General features: G+C 36.5%; 1 protein-coding gene across 1 annotated transcript in view; it reads right to left on the reverse strand.

Moving 5' to 3' along the window:
* Positions 1-27204, reverse strand: part of LOC147572031 (uncharacterized) — a 602793-nt gene that overhangs the window by 22059 nt on the left and 553530 nt on the right. The window contains exons 4-5 of the mRNA XM_086695885.1: positions 4967-5016; positions 4266-4341 (exon numbers count right to left, since the gene is read on the reverse strand). Coding sequence (XP_086552011.1) covers positions 4266-4341; positions 4967-5016 — 126 coding nt within the window. The remainder of the gene's footprint in view (positions 1-4265; positions 4342-4966; positions 5017-27204) is intronic.

Consider the following 27204-nt stretch of genomic DNA (forward strand, 5'->3'; position numbering starts at 1 on the left):
TTTACATTTTTCTAGTAACTACGTGACCACTGTACTCAAAATTCTTTTGTTAAACTTAGATTTTTAGTAAATCTCACAGAACTATGGGCAATATTTCAACTGCTTATTTATCTACTTATGCCAAAAGAATACTCAAAAATGTCTTTGAAGATTACTCTTAAGTTTCCATCCAAAGCTATAAACAACTTGGGAAATACTTTTGGTGGCCGCTTTGATGTGAGAATCAGAATAAATGCCGATGTTTCAGTTGAACTATAAGTCTAAGACCATGACCTATGGACACATCTTATCTTGTCCCTTTGAGTTTCTATTTTGTACTTATTACAAATATTTCTCAGACTTCTATTTAATATCACATACTGTCAACACAGAAATTGGTTAAGATTTCTATGACAATGGTAGGTATCTTTTAAGATCCTCCTGATTTCAGAAGTGTCAAAAGGTGAAAATATTAAGCAATATTTGACTACCCTCCTTGTTGCTTATCACGGAGAACAATTCCTAACACTATTGCAGCTTTTGCATACAAACTCTGATGATATCTCCCTCCTTTCCACCTACAGATAACTGTGTTCCTCTAATTTTGCCAACTATATGCTTTAAATAGTCTATTTTGAACTATTTTATAGATAGAACTATAACACAGGTGTTCTTATGTGACTTGCTTTTGATACTCAACAGTGAGATTCATTCATTCCAATGTAGCTGCCATTGTTGTTATAGTATCCCATTTTCCAGGTGATGGACAATTAGGGCTATTTCCAATGTTTTGTTCTTATAAATGATTTTGCTAAAAACATTTCACAGTTGTCTTCTAAGGTAAATGTGTGAGGGTTTATATCCAAAAATGGAATTGCTGAGTCTAGATGGTAATCTTAATCTGATTGTCAACAAATGCTGTGTACATCCTCCCTTCCCTGAATATTCTGGAGCGGACATGAATCCTGTTCTTTTTTTTATTAGTGGACAGGATTTAATTTTATATTCAGGTACTTGCAGAGGTAAAACAAGGAATACGAGAGGGAGGTGGTGGTGCTTCCCAGCCCACAGAATGACTTTCAGCCATAACTGGGGGGAACCAAAGGCAGATAATGGTTGAGGCAGATTGGGCACTCCTCTGTCTCTATTGACATGGGTGTGAGGTAGGGCTCTGCTCTACTAGAAAACTGGGGTGTCAGACTGCAGCACAGTTGATGTCATGGAATCCACTGTGAGGTCTCTACTATGCTATGGAATATGTAAACTTAAAAAGAGAGCACTTCAAAAAAAATAACATTTCATTCTCAGACTGTATGATTTTATTTATTTATAACTAAGGAGACTAAGCTGGAAACAGCTTGGTTCCTATGCTTTCAGTCCTTCTGATGGGCTTCAAAGTTTTCTGTCTCCTTGGTCTCAGGTGTCATGGTACAAGGGATTTCTGCCATGCTGCTCTCCTCCACAGTCTTAGACATAATGTTCACCTCTGAAGCATGTGAAGCATGGTGGGCTTTGAGGTTCTTTAATAAAGAATCAGTCCTGCTGGGTGTCTTATTTTTAGACATTGTGGTCACTGTGGTCAAATGGACTCTAATGTTCTTCAACAAAGGGCAGTTTTTCTTGGACTCATGGAGGACCCTGAGCTAGTCATAGATTGGATCCTGCCCAACTTTTGAGATAACTGCTAGATGCCTCTCTGCCTCAAACACAGTGTTATAAAACAAAATTTAATAGAGTATATTTGAAGATCTAGTTGGCTTTGTCACGTGATTCATGAATCTAGCAGCATTTCATCTAGCAAATAGAGAGATGCTCCAATGAGTTGTACAAAATGGAAGGTTTTTATAGGTAGGAAAACGGGCTGAAAACATTATCAGCAAAAGAAAAGAAAGGATTGTTTCAGGCCAGAACATCTTCATTTTGGGGGGAAGGGAACAAAGGGGGTTTTTATCATGCAGATTCCATCACTAGTGCTCCTCAGGAAATTTTAGATTGCTGGTTAAAAGGTCACATTTTCCTATGATCAATTGAAACTGTAATTAAATCTTGGTTTGCTGTCATGGGGGCAAATAACTCTGTTTTGAGCTCTCTCTGTTTCTCTCTCTCTTTCTTTCAGAGACAGAGAGAGTAAACTAGAGTGGGGAGAGGGGCAGAGGAAGAAAGAAAGAATTTTAAGCAGGCTCTACTCTCAGTGTAGAGCCCAATGTGGGGCTTGATCCCACAACCCTGGGATCATGACCTGAGCTGAAGTCAGAAGCTTAACTGACTGAGCCACCCAGGCACCCTGGGCTTGTTCTTTTTTAATGACAGTACTGTCCATTTTGTCCCCAGATGAAATGGCCTGAGTATTGACATAATCCTTTGCTGTTGGTTTTAGGAGGTGAATAACTTTTTTTCCAATAAATGAAAAGATCTCTTGTATCTGAAGGGACACACAGCTTAAGTTAGAAGAGTAATCAGGCCAAGCTTCAGGTGGAGCTTTTTTTCATGGTCATGAGTGGATAACTTTACCCACTTCCAGAGAAGCAGCTTGGTTAGCTCTAAGGTCTTCTTAGGCTTGCTGCTTTTGCCCTGGTTGGCCCCACCACTTTAGCATGTTCTTTTCCCAGTGTGGAGCTGGTGAGGACGAAGCTTGACCCTGGGGAGTGTGACACTCAGAGTTAGCATTCCCACGTGGGTGTACACATTGATCACTTCTTTTTTGTTGATCTGGATAAAGTTACTCTGAAATGTTGGTGCCTACTTGAACATAGCATACTCTCTGGCACAATTGTGGCTGCAGTTTCCTCCTGGAGATATTAAGCATGTCCACATGCTATTCAGGATTTTTATCAAGACAGCTCCTAGAGGCTCCTTCTTACCATGTAGAAGGATGCATGGCATCTCATGGCCCTGGGCTCACTGCAGGTGGGTAAACCTTGTCATCCCCAGGTGCCACCCTCCCCCCTCTTTTTTAAATTTTTTAGTGTTTATTTACTTTTGAGAGAAAGAGAGAGAGACAGAGGCGTGAGTCCGGTAGGGGCAGACAGAGGGAAATACAGAATCCGAAACAGTCTCCAGGCTCTGAGCTGTCAGCACAGGGCCCTATGCAGGGCTTGAATTCACAGACCATGAGATCATGAGCTGAACTGAAGTCAGACACTTAACCGACTGAGCTCCCCAGCCTCCCCACCATCCTCCTTTTGCCTCAGGGTCCCAGGAGGGAGGGGACACCCACAATGACTAAAAATGGGTGGGGGACCAGGGGCACCAATTACAGAACACTCAACCATGTTTTCCAGGGACTCTCTGGTCACCTGGACCCAGATGGAGTCCTGCCTGGGGCATGAGGCATGGAGTGGCCTGGGGAGTGACCTCACCTTGGAGCCAGACACACCCACTCTCTGCTGCCTCAGCAATTTGATCTCACGGAAGAGAGAGGCCCCCCCGCAGAGGCAGCTGCTTATCTCCTTCAGAGCCTCCAATTCTACCTAAACTCAGTGAGGCCTCTTTCATCCTCTGGCTCACGGTGACCTATTACCATCACACATCCTTTGTTCTTGTCCCCACAAAGTTGGCCCCTATGTGCCTTCTACCATTGAGCCTCAGACTGGGTGACACTGCCCTTAGTTGAATGGGGCCAGATACTTCATTTTTAAATGATCCTTTGCATCTTGCAACTGTGTGAAATTAAAAAAAAAAAAACCCAAAAACATGTATAATGAAATCAAACTAAAGATTTTGCTTTCCTCTCAGAAAGAACGGAACTGTTGGTTGGTATATCAACCAACTGCTGATTGGTAATGGATGGTAATAATGGGACATGAATCTAAGGATAGAGAGTTAATAGTAAGCAGATTTGATGAATGGGCAAGTTTGTCAATATGAAAATATGTTATCTTCTCTCCAGAGGCAGATTCACTGTGACACTTACAAAGCTCAATCTTCAAGACCCTCACTTAGCTAGGGCTCTTCCAAGATCCTGGGAAGATTTGCTAGCAATGTGTTGTGTGATTATACAGTTTTTTTTTTTTAATTTGCAAAAGTTAAATATTTTATTTACAATCAGAGCTGCTGGCTAGTTCCACCATAACTTTCTTGCAGTCATACGTACCCTTATGTTGGGTGGCTGTGGACTGGCCAAAGCGTTTTTGGGATCTGACTAATAAGAACTTCAGCGGGGCATAGATTTCAGTGGGTTCAGTGGGATTATTTATATGATTTGCAGTCAGTTCCATGTATCTATCCGTGTTCAGGTTGTGCTGTGACTTCCAGGAATTCTCTTAAGACATTTTGGGCCAACTTACCTGGGTCATCAGAAATTGCAAGACCAGAAGCTGCATCGTGCTCTGTGATGTTCTACTGTCTCTGGCCATAGGATACCTAGAGGAGAAATAAGGTTTGAAATTGTACAGGGCTGGAAGCTAGTCCAGAAAAATATTCTGATCATCAAATGTATACAATTAAAAGTGGAGGATTTGGTGTTCAGATATGCCTAGGTAAAAGGGAAGTTCACTCTTGTCAGGAATTTACTGTAGAAAATACCTTTTGTTTTTTAACTTCATTTGGTGAGAGACGTGTGAAACAGAATTTACCAGAATTCTTCTTTCTAGGGTACCAATTTGGACTACTACAAATAGTGTGTACCTCTGTGTGTAAAGTTGCATGTTTTATGTCTCTTGGTGCATTGCACTGTGTCTTAAGTTTATCAGTGCATCTTCTCCTAATGAAATCTGGCAGTTCCAGATAAAACCACACTCAGCAGAAAGGCCTGAAGAAGCAAATGTCCCAGTGACAAAACTCCTGGGTGTATTCCTCAGGAAAGTAATGTATTTTTTATAGAACGATTTAATCACATTTTATAGTTCAGTGTAACTTAATGGTGATTTTAAATTCAATTTGAGCTGCTCTCGTGTATGCCTGAATCCAAATTAATTTGTATGTTTTCTGGAATTATTAACCCTACGAAAATTCAAACATGATGGAAAAATTCAGTGGAAATACAAACCAAAATAAATCTGGCAGAAGCTTCAAGATGCCAAAAACTCTTTTATAACACTACAAAGAAAACAAAATGTCGATGGTTAAAATCATGAAGATTAAGGAAAAAAATCACAGCCCCAAAAATAGATAACAAAAAGGAAAAAGAGACCTTAAATCAGTTTTTGCTTTTATACTTAATTTGGTATTTGGGATTTTATATTGTTTCCAATATATTGATTATTTTAAACTTCCCAAATTATTTGTTTTAAACTTCAACATCTGGGCTTATTCCCGATTCTCTACTCTTTGGAGTAAACTACATACAGCTGCAGGGGAAAGGACTCTATGAGTTAGCCATGCTTCTCCTCTTGTGTCTAGTGGCCGAGGAAACTTGAGCACACTCCCTCCTGTGTAGATGGAAGGGGCTCTGGCTTGGGATGTGATCTTTGCTGGGGACTGGGGACCAGGGCCCAGGGCTGAAACCTCACGTTCAAGTGATGTGGAGGAGAGCTAGCACTGGCAGTGGAGAACATGAGGACTTGTTTGTCGCGGAGGAGCAGAGCCCCTCTTCTCCACATATTGTCCCAGGCAGAAACCCAGGTCCGCAGGAGTCCGCAGCTGGAATAGGAATCTTGTTCTCTGCTTAGAAATCTAATTCTCTAGGGGTGTCTGGGTGGCTCAGTCGGTTGAGCATCCGAGACTTCGGCTCAGACCATAACTCACTGTTCCTGAGTTCAGCCCCGCATCCAGCTCTGTGCTGACAGCTGACAGCTCAGAGCCTGGAGCCTGCTTCAGATTCTGTGTCTCCCTCTCTCTCTGCCCCTCCCTGCTCACACTCTGTCTCTCTCTGTAGCTCAAAAATGAATAAACATAAAAAATTAAAAAAAAAAAAAGAAATCTAATTCTCTGCTTCAATTTATTGCAAACATGCAAACACAGGATGATTTTTCTTCTGAATCCAGGGAAATTACGTCTTTTACATTTGGTGCATTATCTAATTCCTTGAAGCATGAAGAAAGATATGCAATAATATTAATGATGGATTCTGTTTTGTGTTGGTTTCTGTGTTAGCATCTCCCTCCTTTCTTCCCTGTCTTCCTCCATTCCTCTCTCCTCTTCTTTCTTCTTACACTCAACAAATCTTTGTCTTATGCTATATATATGTATATATATCACATCACTTGGATGACTAACATTTAAATTGTTGTTATGAATCAATGTTGCATTAAGTATTAACGCTTTTTTTCTGTAGTATACATTTACATAGGTAGGATTGCTGGGTTAAAGGGTGTATATATTAAAATATTAATTTTATAAGCAATATAAGCAAGTATTCTTTAAACTATGTTTTTAATATTCTGGATGTTATCAGTCATTTTAAATCTTGTTAAGTGATGGCAGAAAATGTTATGTTATTGTTATCTGACTTTTAGTGACATTTAATGTCTTTTTTATGTATAGTTTTTCATATTTTCTCTTTGCTTATTCATATAATTTATCCATTTAAAAATTAGGTGGTTTGCATTTTTCTTAATAGCATATAGGTTCTTATCCCATTATAATTAATATTATCTTTTGACTTTGTTCAGGTTTTTTTCCCTTCAATACTGAAGCTTTTTAATATTTATCTAATCAAATCTGTCAATTTTTTTCTTTTATAGCTAAGCATTTCTTATATTGTTTGGATGGTCATCTACATCACAATATTATAAAACTTTTCTTAGTATTTTCTTCTAGTATTTTATTTTACTTTTATATTTGTATATTTAAATATCCTGATGTTGAAGATTATTTGTGGTATTAGATTTGATTGTTTTCTTCCACACCGCTAGCCAATTTTTCCAGCACTGTTTATTGAATAATTTATTTTTTTCCCCAATGAATTGACATGCCACCTTTATCATAAATGAAGGTCTTTCATATACTTGGATTGCTTCCTGATTTTTGAATTTGCTTCACTGATGTTTTTGCCTATTCCTGTGCTCATACCATACTGCAGTTTTGTAGTGAGTTTAATAATATGTAGTTGTAGATTCATAGTAAGTTTTAATAATATGTAAGTAATCCCTGGTCACTAATCTTCATTATCAAAATTTTTTTGACAGACCCCATGCCTTCATTTTTCCATATACATGTTAGACATACCTAGACATACAAGTAAAAAAAAAAAGTGTGGAATTTTGTTTATAATTGCACTAAATTTTCTCTGTTAATTTAGGAAGATTTATTGCTTTTATTTTACCTCATTTATTCAGGTTTTACATTCTGTTCTTTGATAAACTATTGTGGTTTTAGAAATATAGGTTATTTTGATTTGGATTATCTCGGGTATATTATAATTTTTGTTGCTGTGAATTAAGATTTCCCTCCTTCATTTTTCTATCCTTTTCAGTGCTAACTGGTTTGGTACTGAGTCTCCTGGATTTCTATGTATATAAGCATTTCATTTATAAAAATAATTATATTTTCTTTTTCATTAGATCTTTAAAAATGTTGACTACCAGTCACATAAGACATCTCTATCTAATTCTTGATTCTAGGAGAAATATTCTTAATATTTCACAATGTAAATAATTTTAATGATAGTATCTGATAAAAACTTGCATCTTGCATAGTGTTGCTACTTAATAATTTTTGAGGAATAGCTGAGGAATTAGATTGTTTTCACATCTTTTTACATAACATTTTCTTCCTTCGCTTTTTAATATAATGAATTATTTTGATTGATCAACTAATGTTTACTCATCCGTTCAGTCATAAGGCAAACCCTGCACAGTCATTGTGTATTATTTCTTAAAATACACTGTTTGATTCAATTTGTTATATTTTACTTAACATTTTATATTCAGAAGTGAAATTGACCTATGGTTTTTTTTTTTTCTTCTCTTCTCTTCTCTTCTCTTCTCTTCTCTTCTCTTCTCTTCTCTCCTCTTCTCTCCTCTCCTCTTCTCTCCTCTCCTCTCCTCTCCTCTCCTCTCCTCTCCTTTCCTTTCCTTTTCTGTACTTTTATCAAGCTATTGTAAATGAATTGGGAAGCTTTCTGTCCTTCTCTAGGTGCAGGAATAGGTTGAAACACACAGTAATTACTTACTCATTGAAGGTGGGGTAGATGTCGGGAGGGTGATAAAGTAGATTGTCCTGTACATGACTCCAGAGTTCTCTCTGGCCAAGCATCTGGGACTGCATTAGGAGGGGCTGTGTTCAAATTCACCCTCACCAGAGCTGTGGTTCTATGGTTTTCAGGGTCTTTGGGTTCTGGACATCTGGTTTCCCCAGCCTGAACTGCCTGTTTGTTCTTAGGCTTACTCTGTTTGGAATCAAGTACTCTTGTTTGTCCTGAGTCTTAAAACACAGTTCCTACTTTTGCCCTATAAAACAAGGAGATCTGGCCACATCATTAGGAACTTGTCTATTTTATTACTTTATTTTAATATGTCAATTCATATCAAATATATTTATTTTTAAATATTTAAAAACATCAATGTGCTTGACTTATCATTATTCGCTACTTTTATTTTATTTTATGATTTTATTTAACGATGTGCATATAAACACATTTGTCAGACATTGTCCAAAATCTCTGCAACTTTGAATTCATTTAATTCTCTTAATAGCTCTACATTTTAGTTGTTATTTTTTTCCCACTTTATATATGAGAGAAATGAGGCACAGGGAGATTAAAACTATTGCCCAAGTTACTCAGCAAAAACTGGTACAGCTGCAATTAGATATACAGGAGCCCAGGGCAGACTGCCCCCAAATGTATTCCAATGGCATATTTTTATCATTCTGAATTAAAGCTGCTTGGGTAATAGCCATTGTAAGGACACTCAAACTCTCATCTGTCTCCCCGAAAGCAGGAAACAAATCTCCCATATGAAAAATACCCTCCTTGTACTAAGTAAAAAGACATCCTTATCACCAGAGATAAGGATTTTGGAGAAAGCTGTAGAAATTAACCTTCTCACTTTTTTTTTTTTTTTTATTAAACTACTGCCTAGGCCCAAATTCTACTTAGAATTCCTTACTAATTAAACCTCCCAAACACCTGTTTTCCTTATCCTGTAAATTCCTCAAAAAAAATATCATCTTTTTGTTTAAAGTGTGTAAAAACTGCTTGCCTTGGTCATTTCTTTGGGGTCACAATTTTACTATTGGGCCTCCGTGCACGTGTGATAAAACTTTGTGTTTTTTTTTTTTTTTTTCTCCTGTTAATCTGTTTCATGTAATTGAATTCTTAGTCTAGCTGGAAGACCTTGAACGGTAGAGGCAGAATTCTGCCTCCCCTGCAGAACTCAGCGGTTTGGCTTCAGAGTCTGTAGGTGTACGTCTCCAATCTTATATTATCAAGTTTAACTTTTATTTATATTAATTTCCTTCTTTTATTTCCTTTTGTTTTATTATTTTTCTAGTTTCCTAAATTTAATATTAATGATATTTATAGTCAGTCTCTCATTCTTAAATATAAAAGCATGTGAAGTTATGTATTTTCCTATACTTATGATTCTGGAACTTTCTCATAGGTAATGTTTTTTATTGCTGATTTTAAGTTTTATTGCATAATGTCCAAGAAATGACATTTTTTTTTTCTTGAGTGAAAAATTTTTCACACATTTTTTTTTTCTTGAGTGAAATAGGGTTGTTCTCTCTGGTCTAGTAAATGATCACATTTTTGCAAATATTTCTAGTAATGAAGGAAGGATGTTTATTGTCTCTTAAAGGGTAAAATACTCTCTTTAAAAAATGTGTATTTTTTAGTCCAACTTTAGGATTACATTATTCAAATTCTGCATATTTTTACATAGTTTTCATTTATATGATCTCAAATACTTAATTCTTGTCATAGTTTATCAGTGTCCTGTTTTTAATATTCATTTTGTTTTATGTATTTTGCTTTTATTTTTATTCCATAAATATGCAGTTTTTACATATTGTTCAGAGATTATAATTTTTAAAGCATAAAATACTATTTTGAATTTCACTTTATATTCTTTGGCTCTATCTCTATATCATTTTTGCATTTACTTGATACACTTTGCCTGTTTCTTTTATGTTCAACCATTTATCTTCTTTTGTTTTTGGTATATTTCTTACCATTACTGAAAATAGTGTTGTTTTATTTTATTTGCAAACATTTTCTTGCCCAGGACTAAGACTCCTAGATGTTTTTTTATATTACAGATTATATCTCTCTGTCTCCTGACATCCAAGGTTTCAGTGAGAAGGCTGATTCTTTTTACTTTGAAAGCCAGTTTTTATTTTGGACTGGTCATATCATTTTCTCTTTACTGTTAAATCTAAGACATTTCACAAAGGTATATTTAGATATAGATCTTTTTTTTCTCTTTAGACTCACCTATTACCTGGAGATTCTCTTGTACTCTGAGTTCAAGTTTTTCTTCAATTCAGTAAAATGTACTATTATTTCTTTAATTGGTTGTTACCTCTTTCATATTATGTTTTCAGAAGTTGTTTTCTTCATGTGTCTCTAAACTTATTTTTTAATAGATTTTATTTTTAGAGCAGTTTTGGGTTCATAGCAAAATTGAGCAGGAGGGACAGAGATTTCCCACATACCCACTGCCTCCCTCATGTGTGTAGCTTCTCTCATTATCAACATCTCCCTTCAGAGCTCTACATTTGTCATAACTGATGAGCCTACATTGACATATCATTATTAGCCAAAGTCCATGGTCTACATTAGAGTTAACTCTCCGTGTTGTACAGTCTATAAGTTTGGAGAAATTTGTAATGACATGTACCCATCATTACAGTATCACACAGAGTATTTTCACCTCCCTAGAAATCTTCTGTGCTCTACTTATTTATCCTTTTCTCCTTTCTAACCTCTGGAAACCACTGATTTTTTTGTTGCTGTGGTTGTCTCCATAATTTGACTCTTCCAGAATGTCACATATTTGGAATCATATAGTATGTAACCTTTTCACATTGGCTTCTCTCACTTCATAATATGCGTTTAAGTTTCCTTCATGTCTTTTCATTTCTTTTTAGTGCTGAATAATATTCCATTCTCTGGTTGTACCAGAGCTTATTTATGTATTGACCTACTAAAAGACATCTTGGCTGCTTCCAATTTTTGGAAACTATGAATATAGTTTTTCCTATAAACATCCATGTGCAGTTTTTTGTGTAGATGTAAGTTTTCAGTTCATTTGTTTAAATACCAAGGCACGTGATTGCTGGACTGTGTGGTAAGAATATGTTTAATCTTCTGATGAACTGTCAAACTGTCTTCCAAAGTGGCTGTACCATTCTGCATTCCTGTCAGCAATGAATGAGAGTTCCTGTTGCTACACATCCGCACAGCATTTGATATTGTCAGTGTTCTGGATTTTGGCCATTATAATAGGTGTATGGTGGTTTCTCTAAATTCTTTATTCATAATTTTATTTAAATTTTTTTCCTTATGTGCGATGAAACAACTTCACTTGATTTTCCAGGACATAAAATTGTTTTGTCAGTCCTCTTTCTCTTTCTCTTCCTTCTCTTCCTTCTTCTTCTTCTTCTTCTTTCTTTCTTTATTTATTTATTTGGCCAATGTATTTTCTAATTGTAATTTGCTAATTCTAATTCTTCCATTGTATTTTAATTTTCAATTATTAGCTTTTTGTTTGCCCGTTTTAGAGTCTCATTGTTTTGATCACATATCCTCTTACTGCCAGCTTCATTAGTGGGTTTTTTCTGTTTCTTCCATTAGCTTTGGCCCAGTGGGGACACATATACAGGTTGGCTTTCCTAATCTTTCTCTTTTGGGTCCCTGAATCCTCTCACCTGGCCTTTTCTCCTATTGCTTTTGGCAGATCTTGTAGTTTTTTGCTCCTGGGAAGGTGAAATGGATGTGGATTAGGGATGGTGAAAAGTAAGACAGATATTTATTTTCCAGTAGTCCCGCCAACCTCAGAAGGACAGACAAGATGGAATCTCTGTATCAAGTCAGGGATGGAAAATCTCTGTTCTTAGGTTTCTAAGCTGTGAGGGGGAAGGAACAATCAGATTGTTACAGTCTTGTTCAGTGCTTATTGAATTAGCTCAAGATGGTCATTTTCCTTTAGCACCGCCCCCCATGCAGGGTCAACCAACCTCTCTTACATTGGCATTTGAGGGAGTTCTTCATTTGCAGAAAGATGCATGCTCTGCTTTCTGGGCTGTCTCAGGGCCTGTGGTCTTTACCTCGTACTGAAGCAGGGAAGGAGCAGCTGGTCTTCCTTTCTTCTCCCTGACATTGCTCACAATGGTACATAGTCATTAAAAAAAAAAAATCATTTCTTAGGTATATTTGTGACCTTTCCAAGCTCCCCAGGTGAGCCTTACTTTTTTTGGTGATATATAATTAAAAGATAACATGTGTAAATAACAGGTATATGTGTTGATTTCATACATTTATATATTATAATATGATTACTGTTGTAGTGTTAGCTAACACCTTTATCATGTCATATAATTATCATTTCTCTACTCATGGTGAGAACAATTAAGTTCTAATCTCCAGTATTTTTTAGGTAGAGTTTCCTCAACTGGGAGGGAAAAGGTGATGTAAACTTGTAATTAGGCTACCGACTTCTCTACCCTTCCCCCTCACCTTAATTTTGAGAAGGGGAATCTGAAGCCCAGAGAAGAATTGTCTAGGATCATAAGACTATAATTAATGCTAGGTATTTAAAAATATACTGAATGAGTAAAGAATTGTAATAGACATAGAAGTACTTATTGATTCAAAGCTTACCATATTGGAATACTCTAAGCATCACTGGAAGACTGAGGATGATGTAAGAGTCACCTTCAACTGCATGAGCAGTTTGTTCAGGATTCACATTTAGTATACTTTTGAACGTTAAAAGGACTACCCATGGTGTAAATCCTCTGAGCTCACATATAATGACATCAAGTTAATGAAACACATTTTCTTAATGAAGAGTGAGGGATATCAAGTTGACTTGAACCACTATGTAGGTGAGTAGCTGTTATAAACTTAAGCAATCAGCATTAAACTTATTAGTGACAATTAGTATGCACAGCTTATTCAGCATATTCAATTAGCACCTTAATGTATTTGGATTATATTAAGTGAGAGGATGATCTTTTAGTATAATTAGTAAGTGAAGTGAGAAAAAAAAATTCATCTGAGGCTCTCGTTAGAAGGACCTTGTTAATTTGCTGAAGTAAAGCTTAAATAATTTTTGTGAACTTCTGGATATTTGTTTGATTTGTTCAGTATCAGCTAAGTGAGTAGTATTTAATAGAACTGTTTGCAATGACGGAAATATTATGATGTCCAAGATGGTAGCCACTAGCCACATGTAGCTAGTGAACTTTTTCTTCACGATTAAAAAACCCCAGCTTTATTGAGATATAATTTATATACCAGAAGATTCACCCATTTAAAGTGCATAACTTGATGGTTTTCAGTATACAGATTTGTGCTTCCATTCCCATAATCTAATTTTAGAACAGCCCCATCACTCTACAAAGAAAACTTGTATGCATTAGCAGTCCCTCACTGCTCTCTCACACCCTTTCCAAGTGCTGGGCAACTTCTAATATACTTTCTGTCTCTATAGAGTTGCCTATTCAGGATATTTCATATTAATGGAATTATACAATATGTGGTCTTTTGTGACTGGCTTCTTTCATTTGGCATACTGTTTTTAATGAGCTTTTTAAGTGCGGCTAATGTTGGAATCTAAAATTTTATAATTTAATTTAATTTATTTATTTATTTATTTATTTTTTAAATTTTTTTTTCAACGTTTATTTATTTTTGGGACAGGGAGAGACAGAGCATGAACGGGCCAGGGGCAGAGAGAGAGGGAGACACAGAATCGGAAACAGGCTCCAGGCTCTGAGCCATTAGCCCAGAGCCCCACGCGGGGCTCGAACTCACGGACCGCGAGATCGTGACCTGGCTGAAGTCGGACGCTTAACTGACTGCGTCACCCAGGCGCCCCAATTTGATTTATTTAAATAGCCATATGTAGACAGTATAGACCAAGTTGCTCAAATGTTCAGAGCTGCCAAATAAGTCACTTCTCAAGTGTGAAGAGGAATATGATTTTTCATGGATAATATTTTACTTGAATAATGTCTTAAAATTTAAAAAAATGTCAAAATTACCCTATGATTTCAGTATTATTTTCATTTTGCTGTTGATGTAATGAAGGCTTTGAAAGATAAGTAACTTGTAAAAAGTCACATAATTAATAAGCATATTTTTATTTTTGATTTTATTTATTAATTTCTAGGGGTTTTTACATTACGATCAGAGAATGTTGCTTGTATTATTTTAACATTTTGGAATTAATTGTGATTTTTATTGGGGCTGTTGGTCATTTTATGATGGTTTTATGTAAACATAGATCGTAGTTTTTATTTCAGGGAACAGAGTTTGATCTATAGTTAGTCCTACTTTATTATGTCACTTAGATCTTCTATATTATTCCTTAATTTTTTTTCTTTCTGGTCTGTCAAAGACTAAGAGAGGTGACTAAAATTCTACTTTTGTGTTGTTCTTTGTAATGCCTATAGTTCTTGTTTTGTGATATATCTTTTGATGCATTGATAGTCTTGACCTTTTAAAATCTTTACTATGAATATCTGCTTTTAACATTATACAGTGACATTTTGTCTTGTTTATGTTTTATGACATGAATTAAAACGAGTTGATATTAAGGTTACAATGGATTCTTTCTTTCTTCCCTCCTTTCCTTTCTCTCTCTTTTCTCTCCTCCTTTCCCCATCTTCCCTCTCCTACCTCTTTCCCTTCTCTTCCTCTTCCCGCTTCTTTCTTTCTTTTTCTACATTTGCTTTAGATAACTTTGTCCACAGTTTTCTCTTCTTAAAAATATGAGTTTAATCCATTTATATTTATTGATACGATAGGTATATTTGAAGCTAGTTCTTTGAAATTATTTATACTTTATGCTTTCACTCTTTCAAAAATCATGTATAGTCCCTATTCTTCACTTTCATTGTGTAATTCTTTATGAATAGGAAATAATTCCTATATTTAAGAAGATTTGCATTTTTGTTCCAGTAGTTAACTTATAGCTATTATGTTATATATTTTTGTTAATTCTCTAATACTTTAGACATTATCTTTTACTTCCCTGCTATGAACAATCATAAAACTAGTGTATTTCTCTTCTTTTCTCCACTATATTTTAGTTAATTTTTTCATTCTTAGTACTTTATAATGATAAACGTTTATGCTTTGTTATTTTAGTTGAAGGCTTTAACAACATCTTTTGAATTCTAGTTGTTAAGATGGAGAAATTAATATACTTATTTTAACTCGGTTCATTTCCCCTCTGCTCTCAATTTATGTTAGATTATTTGTAAATGTCAAGGTATATAACACATAATACGTTTCACAGAATCAAAGGTGCCACCTATTGTGAGAAGCAACATACTTTTGGGTCACATTTTCAATGGTTTGTAAAACTAATCGATAATTATAAAAACTAAGAAAAAGAGGATTGATGTTTTGAATTAAGTGCTTTGTCATGAGTGTTTGAGACTGAAATATAAATTTGGAACATGGTATTTGAGAACAAAAGGCAAGATTAGGTTCTAATCAAACTGAAATAGACATCAATCTTCATTGCACGTGCTGAAAGTTGGAAAAAACTACTTGGAAAATGAAACTTTGATGGGATTTAAAAAAACGTTTTATTTATTTTTGGGAGACAGAGTGAGAACTGGGGAGGGACAGAGAGAGAGGAGGACAGAGGATTCAAAGTGGGCTCTGTGCTGACAGCAGCAAGTCTAATGATGGGCTTGAACCCACAAACCATGAGATCATGACCGGAGCCAAAGTTGGATGCTCAACCAACTGAGCCACCCAGGTGCCCCTGATGGGATTTGTTAAAGTTCTTTTGTTTCAACATATTTGATTTTTTTTTTTTTAGTACACAAACTATCTTTTTTTAAAAAATGTTTTTATTTTTGAGACAGAGACAGAGCATGAGCAGGGGAGGGGCAGAGAGAGAGGGAGACACAGAATCTGAAGCAGGCTCCAGGCTCTGAGCTGTCAGCACAGAGCCCGACACTGGACTTGAACTCACATACTATGAGATCATGACCTGAGCTGAAGTCGGATGCCCAACTAACTGAGCCACCCAGGCGCCCCAAGTACACAAAATACCTTTAACACCTAATTTATGATTTGTGCTCTGTTTTTTTTTTTTTTTTTTGAAGACTGAGTGTTGATTACCAGAAAACTGTGTATTAATTCTTCTAGACAAGCCATATAAAGAGAATTAAACAAACTTTTGGAATACAAAGAGTCACAAAATCTCCAGTAATCGTAAGTAATGGATCTGATAACTGATTTTTTATTCTTTATTTTTGTATGCAGATAGTATTTCATTAGAAGAATAAGCTTGAGTGGAAATAGAAGCCCAGGTAAACTTCTACAGTTAGAGCAAGAAAGCCTAGCATTGCCATAGTGATTTTTTTTTTATGCTTCTGTTCTCATAATAACTTTAGGGATATATATCTCTTTTCTTGTTATTTTGATTCATGACTAAGACACATTCGTTTGTTTGTTTGTTTGTTTCAGAGAGAGCTTGTGTGTGCACATGCAAACAGGGGAAGGACAGAGAGAGGGAGAGAGAGAATCCTAAGCAGGTTTTGCACTGTCAGAGCAGAGACCCACAGGGGGCTCCATCTCATAAACTGTGAGATCATGACCTGAGCCAAAATCAAGAGTCAGTTGCTCAACCAACTGACCCACCCAGGTGCCCCAAAGACATTATTCTTGAGTAGCTAAAATAGCTAAATAATAAAGACAGGCTAAATAAAAATAAAATAGCTAAATAAAAATAGCTAAATAATAAAGACAGGCTAAAAGGAGAAAAAAATTATGGAAATAAAATAGATTATCATAGTTTGCAATATATTTTAAGATTGACTGTTTTCATGATTCAATACTTATAATTATCAACATATTTATGATAATATTCTTCAGTTGGGTAGACTGATACATGGATATGTATATGACAGCTAATTTTAATTAATCCAATTTAGGTAAATATGATTCATTGGAAAATATGAAATTATGTCAGAGAAGTATAAAAAATTAAGACATTACATTTACAATTAGAAAAGAATGGGTAAGGTTAATAAGATAATGGTGTCTCTTGTGATCTTTGCTTATTGCAAAGCTTTATCCCAATATTCTCCCATGGGACATTTCTTTCAGTGATGATACTGAAGGGTGAAGATCTGCTCAATCTTATGGGATGAATGAGTTAGGTCTGGATTTAGGTTTTAAAATAATCTATCCAGCAAGAATGTGCTGTGTTGATTATTTCGAGCTCAATAGCTAAATATATGTTTTCCAAGCTCCAAATCAAGTTTGGCTGCACCGTTACCCTTGCACAATGAACTCCCTGAGAGCTGTCCTGCTTAGCCTTGTACATCACAGCATTTGTAGGACTGCACCGTTGGGAACTCTGGCTGGCACAGTGAATGTATGTAGGGAATAGTGTTAAAGAAACAGAAAAACCATTCAGGCAGCAGCTTAAATGTTACATACCCAGAGAAGGCTGCTTGTTTTCCAGTCTAAGACCCTCACTATCTTATCTCAGACCATTCTGTTCTTTTCCTTTGTACCAATCTCACAACTTCTGCATTTGTCTGTTGGACTAATGTCTGCATCTGTAAGCAGACTATCAGCTCCCTGACATGGGGTGGCTTTGTTTTGTTCAGCTCTGTATCTCAAGCACCTAGCTGGAAAAGTAGAAGACCAAGTAAACATCTGCCGAGTGACTGCATGCATGAAAGAAAACAAACGTATAGACTTTAGAAAGATGTCATAGGTATATAAAGTTAAGAATGCAACAGGGAAGATAAATGAGATTCATTATTTTATTTGCTTTACTGATTCTAATCAGTGGCTTGTTACTATAGTTCTAATATCACTGGAAGATACTGTATTTGAAATTTTTATTTTGTGTGTCGTATCAGATATGTAGATTCAGAATATATTTAAAAATAATGGCAGCTAAAAGTGCTCATGTGGCAGCAGGTCCGTACTCAGAAGAGTTGACTTTCCCTTGTGCGTCTATACATCATTTTCACTGACTGTGCTGAGGACATATGTGTATTGTCCCCATATAACTGTGCAGATGGTTCCAGCTCCACCAGTCTCAGCACCTTCATCTACCCCGTGGATCTGCCAGTGACTGCGTTACACCTACCTACAGGGTAACTGTGAGAATAAAATGAAACTAAGTAATACCACTTTATAAACTGTAAAGCTCAACACAAATTGAAAGGATTATTATAATCATTAGGACATACAGTCTTACCACTGTAAACATTTATTACTATTTTCAAAAAATGCATAAACACATTTCTGATTCATAACTTTGTTGATAGGAATATGTGCACAAACATTTATGCACGTGTAGCCACAGGAGACAATTAGATCACAGCCGGATTCAAGTGCATTTTTTATGGAAGAGGAAGTTCTGCTCTTACCTAAATAAAGGGACTGAGGAGATTCCTAGAAGAAAAATTTTGCTTGTGTTGAGCTTTGCTTGGTACCCTGGAATAATGAGAAGGTAATAAAAAACAAATCTCTTGTCCGATTCTTATTGGACACTTTTTTTTTTGGTATTAAATAGTTTACTAATGCATCCCCAATCTGTTTGTTCCATTATTTATATATTTTTTTGAGTCATGTCTTTACTTCTCAGAGTTTTAGGGTTAGTTTGCTGGGAGGTTTATGTGATGGTAATCATTAATCATAGAAACAATTGGGAAGACCAAGCCTACATTGTCATTTTCCCCCAGTTGGGTACCTTACCCAATTTTTCGATTATTACAGTCTGCCAAAAAAACCCGTGTGTTTATTAGAAATTGAAAACTATTACCACCCTACTGCACTACAGGGAGACTGATGTTTGATTTACATTTGCTACTTTGTTGCCTTTCAAGAACATATTAAAGCTTCCAGCTTCCATGCTTTTGTATTTTTGCTAATTTTTTTTTTCAGGGGTGTGTGTTTAAACGCTAAAACTGAATTCTGCCTTTTATTTTTCCCACCGAAGACTTTCTGCAAACTTGTAGCTAATGTTTGAATTTTGTTCAGCCAATATTTTTTGGATTCTTCACGTCTAATGGGCAGAGAAGGTAAAATCTACTAAAGAATTCTAAGGCATAGTCTTGACATTGGAAAATGTGTGGTCTCAATGGAGGAAGGAAGCATGCACCCAGGAGAGAGGGAACAACAGAAGACCAACACTGCTGTTGGAGTACTGGGGGCCCTGGGAGAGGTGTGGACACTCACTTCTTTAGCAGATCAGAGAAGGGAGAGTACAAGGTGGCCTAGAGATTTTAGCAATGCCTTTAAGCATGAGTTAGGCTTAAAACTTTGAAATTTACAATTTTCTACATTTGGAAAAGACACTTTTGTTTGGAAGGGCAAGACTCAGGAAGAAGTATAGCCAAGAGAAGTTCCAGAAGTGGGGTTCTTGAATGAAAATATTTTTTATTTAGAATTTCATGGTAATATTTAGAGATGTCAAACTATTGAATAGGAGTAAAACCATTTTTTTCCACTAAGGAGAATTACCGTCATATATAAAATAGATAAAAGTGGAACTAGAACTGGCTTGGGAAAGTGGGGCATGTATGGACAGCCCCGAAATCCACCCATTCTCCCCACCCCCGGTGTTGCCCGTGAGTCTCCCCTGAGGAACCCTGAGGCTCAGCAAGATACATTTATACAGCCACTGCTCAGAATATTCAAGATGCTAATACATTGAGAAGTCAGAATTATCAATTACTGGCCAAGTCCTTACTGTCAAAGGTAGCATCTGAATCTTTGTAAGTGGCATCATTTATGTTTTGAGATCACTTTCTAATTTTTATTGTAATATCTCGTGGTGCCTAGAAGTTGTGGAGGAAGGATTTATATGAGGCCAAATTAATATAACCATTCAAACCCTCAGAAAATTGTTTGGAGAGTGACAAAGTAGATAATATACATATGCCTTTATAAGGTTTTGGTTCAGAAAGCTTTTGGAGATTGAAACAAGCAAACAAAAAACCCCTCTAGATAGAGGTACTAATTGTCTAACCTGAAATTTTTTTTCAATATGTGAAATTTATTGTCAAATTGGTTTCCATACAACACCCAGTGCTCATCCCAAAAGGTGCCCTCCTCAATACCCATCACCCACCCCCCATCAACCCTCAGTTTGTTCTCAGCTTTTAAGAGTCTCTTATGCTTTGGCTCTCTTCCACTCTAACCTCCTTTTATTTTTTCTTCCCCTCCCCCATGGGTTTCTGTTAAGTTTCTCAGGATCCACATAAGAGTGAACACATATGGTATCTGTCTTTCTCTGTATGGCTTATTTCACTTAGCATAACACTCTCCAGTTCCATCCACGTTGCTACAAAAGGCCATATTTCATTCTTTCTCATTGCCACGTGGTACTCCATTGTGTATATAAACCACAATTTCTTTATCCATTCATCAGTTGATGGACATTTAGGCTCTTTCCATAATTTGGCTATTGTTGGGGGTGCTGCTATAAACATTGGGGTACAAGTGCCCCTATGCATCAGTACTCCTGGATCCCTTGGGTAAATTCCTGGCAGTGCTACTGCTGGGTCATAGGGTAGGTCTATTTTTAATTTTTTGAGAAATCCACGCTGTTTTCCAGAGTGGCTGCACCAGTTTGCATTCCCACCAACAGTGCAAGAGGGTTCCCGTTTCTCCACATCCTCTCCAGCATCTATAGTCTCCTGATTTGTTCATTTTGGCCACTCTGACTGACATGAGTCTAACCTGAAATTTGCATCTGGTAACTCTATCAATTTGGAAAGTTTCCCCCTTCCACCACCCATCATGGAATCGTACATTTATTCACATCACTTCCTGCTACTCACTTTATATTTCCGTTAGAGCATTTTTAATATTGGGCTAATATTTTATTGTAGTTTGAAGTTCTGTCTGGTGGTTAAGTGCTCAGTTAAACCACAGTAGTCCCAAGGGACCCAAATAACTTACAACGATCTGGTTAAAATGTTGAAATTAGTATCTAATACTTATTGAGATCTTGTCTGGTGCTAGTCCCTGGGCTGTTTTGTGCACACATTGGCTCATTAAATCTTCACGGCAACTTTACACAATATAGCCCCATTTTATTCATGAGAAACTTGAGGCACAAGGAAATTAAGTAACTTAATCAAGGTCGCTCAGCTAGTACATGTCGGGATGGGTTAGATCTAAGTCTGTGAACTTCAACACCTATGATCTTCCAGGAGGCTGGAAGATCTAGTTTTGTGGTATACACTAACCAGTTGATAAGACTGGGTCATTTGTCCTGCTCTTTAAATGTAACCCTTTTGTATACATGACATTGAGGTCTGCTTTTTAGATTTTATTATTTTTTTTAAAAAAGGTTTCATTTATTTTTGAGAGAGAAAGAGAGTGAGTGCACATGGGCAGGGGAGGGGCAGAGAGAGAGGGGAACAGAGGATCTGAAGCAGGCTCTGTGCTGACATCAGCAAGCCTGATATTTGGTTTGAACTCACGAACTGCAAGATCACGACCTGAGCCAAAGTCAGACGCTTAACCAACTGAGCCACCCAGGTGCCCCCACTGAGGTCTGCTTTTTAACCGAATGTCCCAACACACTGATTGCCAAACAGTGGATATGAAGAAGACTAGAGGAATTATCCAGTTATAGAGGATATATCCTGAGACTTGGGGATATATTTGAATAGTTGCAGTTGAGAAGTCAATTCCATTAAGTTAAAAAAAAATTCTTATATAAAGGTGAAAACATGCCCGGCAAGGCTGATAGCATATTTAGCATATGGTCAGCCTAGTCCAGAGCTGAACCTGTTTGCCTATGTTTTTAGTATTTAGCTTCAGACATCTCTGAAAACATCGCAGCCAAAGTTGGCATTTTCAGGGCAGCCATGTTGTAAGTCAGGAAGGACACAAAACTTTCATTATGCAGTCAACCTCCTGTTGACTTTCAGAATATTTTATAACTTTGCAAATTACAGACATCTGCAAGGCACTCAGGGTCCGGCAATTACACAAAAATTGAGGCAATTTGATAAAACCCTGGTGTTAAAAATTCATTTACCTTTTTAAGTCTTTTTCTCAACTGCGATCTATAATATGCCCCGCAGCAGGTCAGAGAGCCACATGACTGCTACAAATATTTGTGAAGAATTTTGAATGGGAAATGCTTTGCCAGTGACTCCATTTTCACATTTTATCTTACATTTTGAAATATTTTTAAAACAAAACCCAAAACACAGAGATGAATCCCTTGAAATTTGTTTTTGAGAGTCAGCAAAAGCAATTATTCTTTAAAGGAGCTTCTCTTGAATTCTTTTTTAAAAAAAATTTTATTTATTTTTGACAGAGAGACAGAGGGAGAGAATGCATGTGCATGTGATGGGGGGATGGGCAGGGAGAGAGGAGGATAGGGGATCTGAGGTGGGCTCTGGGCTGAAAGTAGAGAGCCCCATGTGGGGCTCGAACTCAGCAACCGTGAGATCATGACCTGAATTGAAGCCAGATGTTTAACTGACTGAGCCACCCAGCACTCCTTGAATTCTTTATATTTCCCCATCTTGACCTTAGGAATGTGGAAGGTATAATTTAAAAGTCAGGATATTTTTTTTTTTTACTCCAATATGCACTTCATTGCCATCATAAACATCATCTGCAACATGTTTAGCACATTTGGGACAAAGCTGGACAGAGTGATTTTTTTAATGAGACCAAACAAGGAATGTTTTGAATTAGTTTGACTTCATGAAAGGGCCATGTTGATGAACCTTATTTGCCTCAGAATCTACAGAGAATGTAATATCTCCTTTATGGCTCTCAATGTCATATAAAATGTTGAATCGATATTTTATTGATCTTTCAAAGTTTTCCTATTTTAGGTTACAAAATGCAGGTAGATCTCCATTTTCTGAGAAGGTGACACCAATCTTTTTATATTTCTTCCAGGCTTTGTCTGCAGAGAGGTTAGAATAGCCTTTAACACAGCTTTTTCCGTTGCTGAACTGGAGCCATGTTTCTTCTGTAGTTTCTCACGGAAGATGCAATCAGTCCTCGAGGACTGTGGAGGAGAGTTCACGCCACTTGCTCTTCCTTGAATGTTCTAGACTGTCAAGTTCTATTTGGTAGTTTTCTCTCTCCTAAAACATGTCTTTTATTTTGCCCAGTTGTTTTTATGTACCCGCAGCAGCCTTCCCCATTGTTCGTAGCAGTGCCCCTGACTCTTCCCTTTTCCATTTCTGTTCCTCTTCACTCTCTTCCCTTTCCTTCGCTCTGTTAATTTCTCTTCTTAACTCTTCTCAGTCTTTTTGCCCTTTGCAGTTCAGGGCTTTGGTGTGACACAATTTGACATTTATAGTTCTCTCTTGGCAATCTGCAACACATCACATCTTCAGTGTTCCTTTTGCCATAGGTTGTTCTTAAATATTTCTTTTCTTAAATATTTCTTTTCTTTCTTTCTTTCTTTCTTTCTTTCTTTCTTTCTTTCTTTCTTTCTTTCTTTCTTTCTTCTTTCTTTCTTTCTTTTTACAGGCTTTGCATGTACTAAGCTTCAATGGCTCCAGACACAGCTAATGTGAAGGCCAAAACATGGAAGTGCTAAACCTATCATGTGTTTTAAGCTTTTTGAAATTTTCTTTAGAAGGTGAGAATGTTCACAATTCTCAGTATTAATGACCCATGGAAACTGGGGAGCAGGAAAGACATAAATGTCCATGACGTCCACCAGTTTGGTTGGTTTTCCTTGATGACTATGGAATTTTTAAATAGATTGACTCCATTTTTTTTTTTTTTTTTTTTTGCCAGAATTCTCAGGGTTTCTTTTTTTTTCTTTTCGAAGGCCTATTTCTGATACATATCAGGTTTGATATATATATCAAAGCGATAACTCTTAAATGGAAAGCACAATCCGAGGAGGTGAGAGAGCGAAGAACCGGTCGCAGTGTTGCTGCCTTCACTCTGGTCCACCTGGGAGTCTGGAGAACTGAGGACAGAGAGATCTGGGCAGTAGCCTATCTCCCAGCATGCCTCCATCCTGGGGCTTACCAGGTAAATTCCCACTGTTTTCTATAGATAACCTTATTATGATTTAGTCAGTCATGGAGAACATTTTGCAAATAGTAACATCTTTCTGTCTTAAAATGGATTTTGTGGGGCGCCTGGGTGGCGCAGTCGGTTAAGCGTCCGACTTCAGCCAGGTCACGATCTCGCGGTCCGCGAGTTCGAGCCCCGCGTCAGGCTCTGGGCTGGTGGCTCAGAGTCTGGAGCCTGTTTCCGATTCTGTGTCTCCCTCTCTCTCTGCCCCTCCCCCGTTCATGCTCTGTCTCTCTCTGTCCCAAAAATAAATAAACATTTAAAAAAAAAAAAAAATTTAAAATGGATTTTGTTTTTCTGTGCTCTCTTCCACTTGGGGCAAAGCAATGAAATTAAACAAAGAAGAATATCATGGAGGCTCTCTCTCTCTCTCTCTCTCTCTTTCTCTCTCTCTCTCTCTATATATATGTATAATGTATATTTCCCCCCATTTTTCAACCAGACCAGGACTATCTGAAAAGAAAAGCCAGGCACATCCATTTAAATTTTATATCAAAGTTTCCCAGGCATGGTCCTGGGACCGCTTGTATCAGAATCACTTTGGAACTTGGTTACAATGTAGATCCTGGGCCAGTTTTCATAAATACAAGCACCTTCTTTAGGCATGTGGACTGGTGTACAAGTTATATTTTAAAAACTCCATACCTCAAGCTGTTCCTAAATATAGTGAAGTTTAAGAACCCCTGTACTATGGGACCATCAATAGGTCCATCTCAAAATTATCAAGTAGGTGAAACTTAGTCTCCTTTTTATTAAATATTTGCTTAACTGTGTCTTTTACCTGTAACTCCAAGCCACTTGCGTTTTTACCTCTCCCTGAAAAATCTCTTGTCAAACCAGGATAGCATTAGTTAACGCTATGTTAAAACAAAATGCAGATTCTGAAAAAAATTGGAAAAAGCTTGTAAAATCTGGAGCAGAGTGAGGACTATGGAACAAAGTATTTTTCATTTACTAGGATAATCTACTCAAATCATAGGGCTTCAAAGAGGCAAGGGCTGCCATGTGTATATGTATTATCTATTTAAGCTGAAAACTTTCAGCTTTAGGAAATTTCGGCTCCTTAAACAGTTCACTCCCTTCACAGCTATGTCTGAGTTGCTGCATACATTTTTTTCGAGTTTTATTGAGATACAATTAACCTATAACATTGTGCAAATTTAAGATACACAATGTGTTGGGGCGCCTGGGTGGCGCAGTCGGTTGAGCATCCGACTTCAGCCAGGTCACGATCTCGCGGTCGTGAGTTCGAGCCCCGCGTCAGGCTCTGGGCTGATGGCTCAGAGCCTGGAGCCTGTTTCCGATTCTGTGTCTCCCTCTCTCTCTGCCCCTCCCCCGTTCATGCTCTATCTCTCTCTGTCCCAAAAATAAATAAACGTTGAAAAAAAAATTAAAAAAAAAAAAGATACACAATGTGTTGATTTGATACTCTTTTAGTATAAGAGTATATAAGAGTATATAAGATTACTACGGTAGCATTAACTACACTTCCATCGCATCACATGATTACCTTTTTTTAGTGGTGAGAACATTTAAGACTTACTCTCTTAGCACTTTTCAAGTATACAATACAGTATTGTTAACTAAAATGACAACACTATGCCGTAGATTCCCAGAACTTACTCATTTTCTAACTAAAAGTTTGTTCCTTTGACCAACATCTCCCCACTTCCCCCAGCCCCAACCCCTGTTAACCATCATTCTATTCTCTATTTCTATGAATTCAGTCTTTTTAGATTCCACATAAAAATGATATCATATGGTATTTGTCTTTCTCTGTCTGACTAAGCATAATTTCACTTAGCATAATTTCCTCAAGGTCCATACATGTTGTCCCAAATGGCAGGAGTTCCTTTTCCATGGCTGAATAATATTACATTGTATACACACACACACACACACACACACACACATATATACATATACACACACACACATATATTGTATATATTGTATATTATGTATATGTATATTGTAAACATTGTATATACACACACATATATATACATATATATACACACACATACATATATATGTGTGTGTATATATATGTATATATATGTGTGTGTATATACAATGTTTACAATATACATATACATATACATAATATATGTATACACATATATATATACACACACATATATACACACACATATATATATGTGTGTGTGTGTGTGTGTATATGTATATATATGTGTGTGTATATATATACACCATATTGGGTGTGTGTATATATATATATATATATACACATATGTGTGAGTATATATGTGTACATATGTGTGTGTATATATGTGTACATATGTGTGTGTATATATATACACCATATTGGGTATATACAGTGTGTGTGTATATATATATATATATGTATATGTGGTATATATATGTGTATATGTATATGTGGTATATATATGTGTGTATATATTATACACATATACACACACACACACACACACCACATTGGGTATATACAGTGTGTGTATGTATATATATATATATATATATGTATATATATATATGTGTTATATATATATATGTGTATGTATGTGTGTATATATACACACACACACACACACACACACCATATTGGGTATATACAGTGTGTGTATATATGTATATAAGGTGCATCTTCACCCATCAACAGACAATTTCGATGTCTTTGTTATTGTGGATACTGCGACAATAAAAAACATGAGAGTACAGATATCTTTTTGATATCCTGTTTTCATTTCATTTATATATATGCTTAGAAGTGGGATTTCTGGATCATATGATCATCCTGTTGTTAATTTTTTGAGAAACCTCCCTCCTGGTTTCCATCATGGCTGTACCGGTTTATATTCTCACCAACGGTGCACAGTGTGTTCCCTTTTCTTTACGTCATTATCAACACTTGTAATCTCTTGTCTTTTTGATGATAGTCATTCTAACAGGGAGTATGTTAAATGAAAAAGCTTCTGCATAGCAAAAGAAACAATCAACAGAATGAAAAAGCAACTTAAAGAGTGCAAGAAAATATTTGCAAGTCATACGTCTGATAAGCGGGTAATATTCAAAATATATAAAGAACTCATGACTCATTAACATAAAAGGCCAATCAAATTAAA

This window comes from Puma concolor, chromosome F2 (assembly GCF_028749965.1).
Source record: "Puma concolor isolate L17-30 chromosome F2, mPumCon1.1.hap2, whole genome shotgun sequence".
Lineage (NCBI taxonomy): Eukaryota > Metazoa > Chordata > Mammalia > Carnivora > Felidae > Puma > Puma concolor.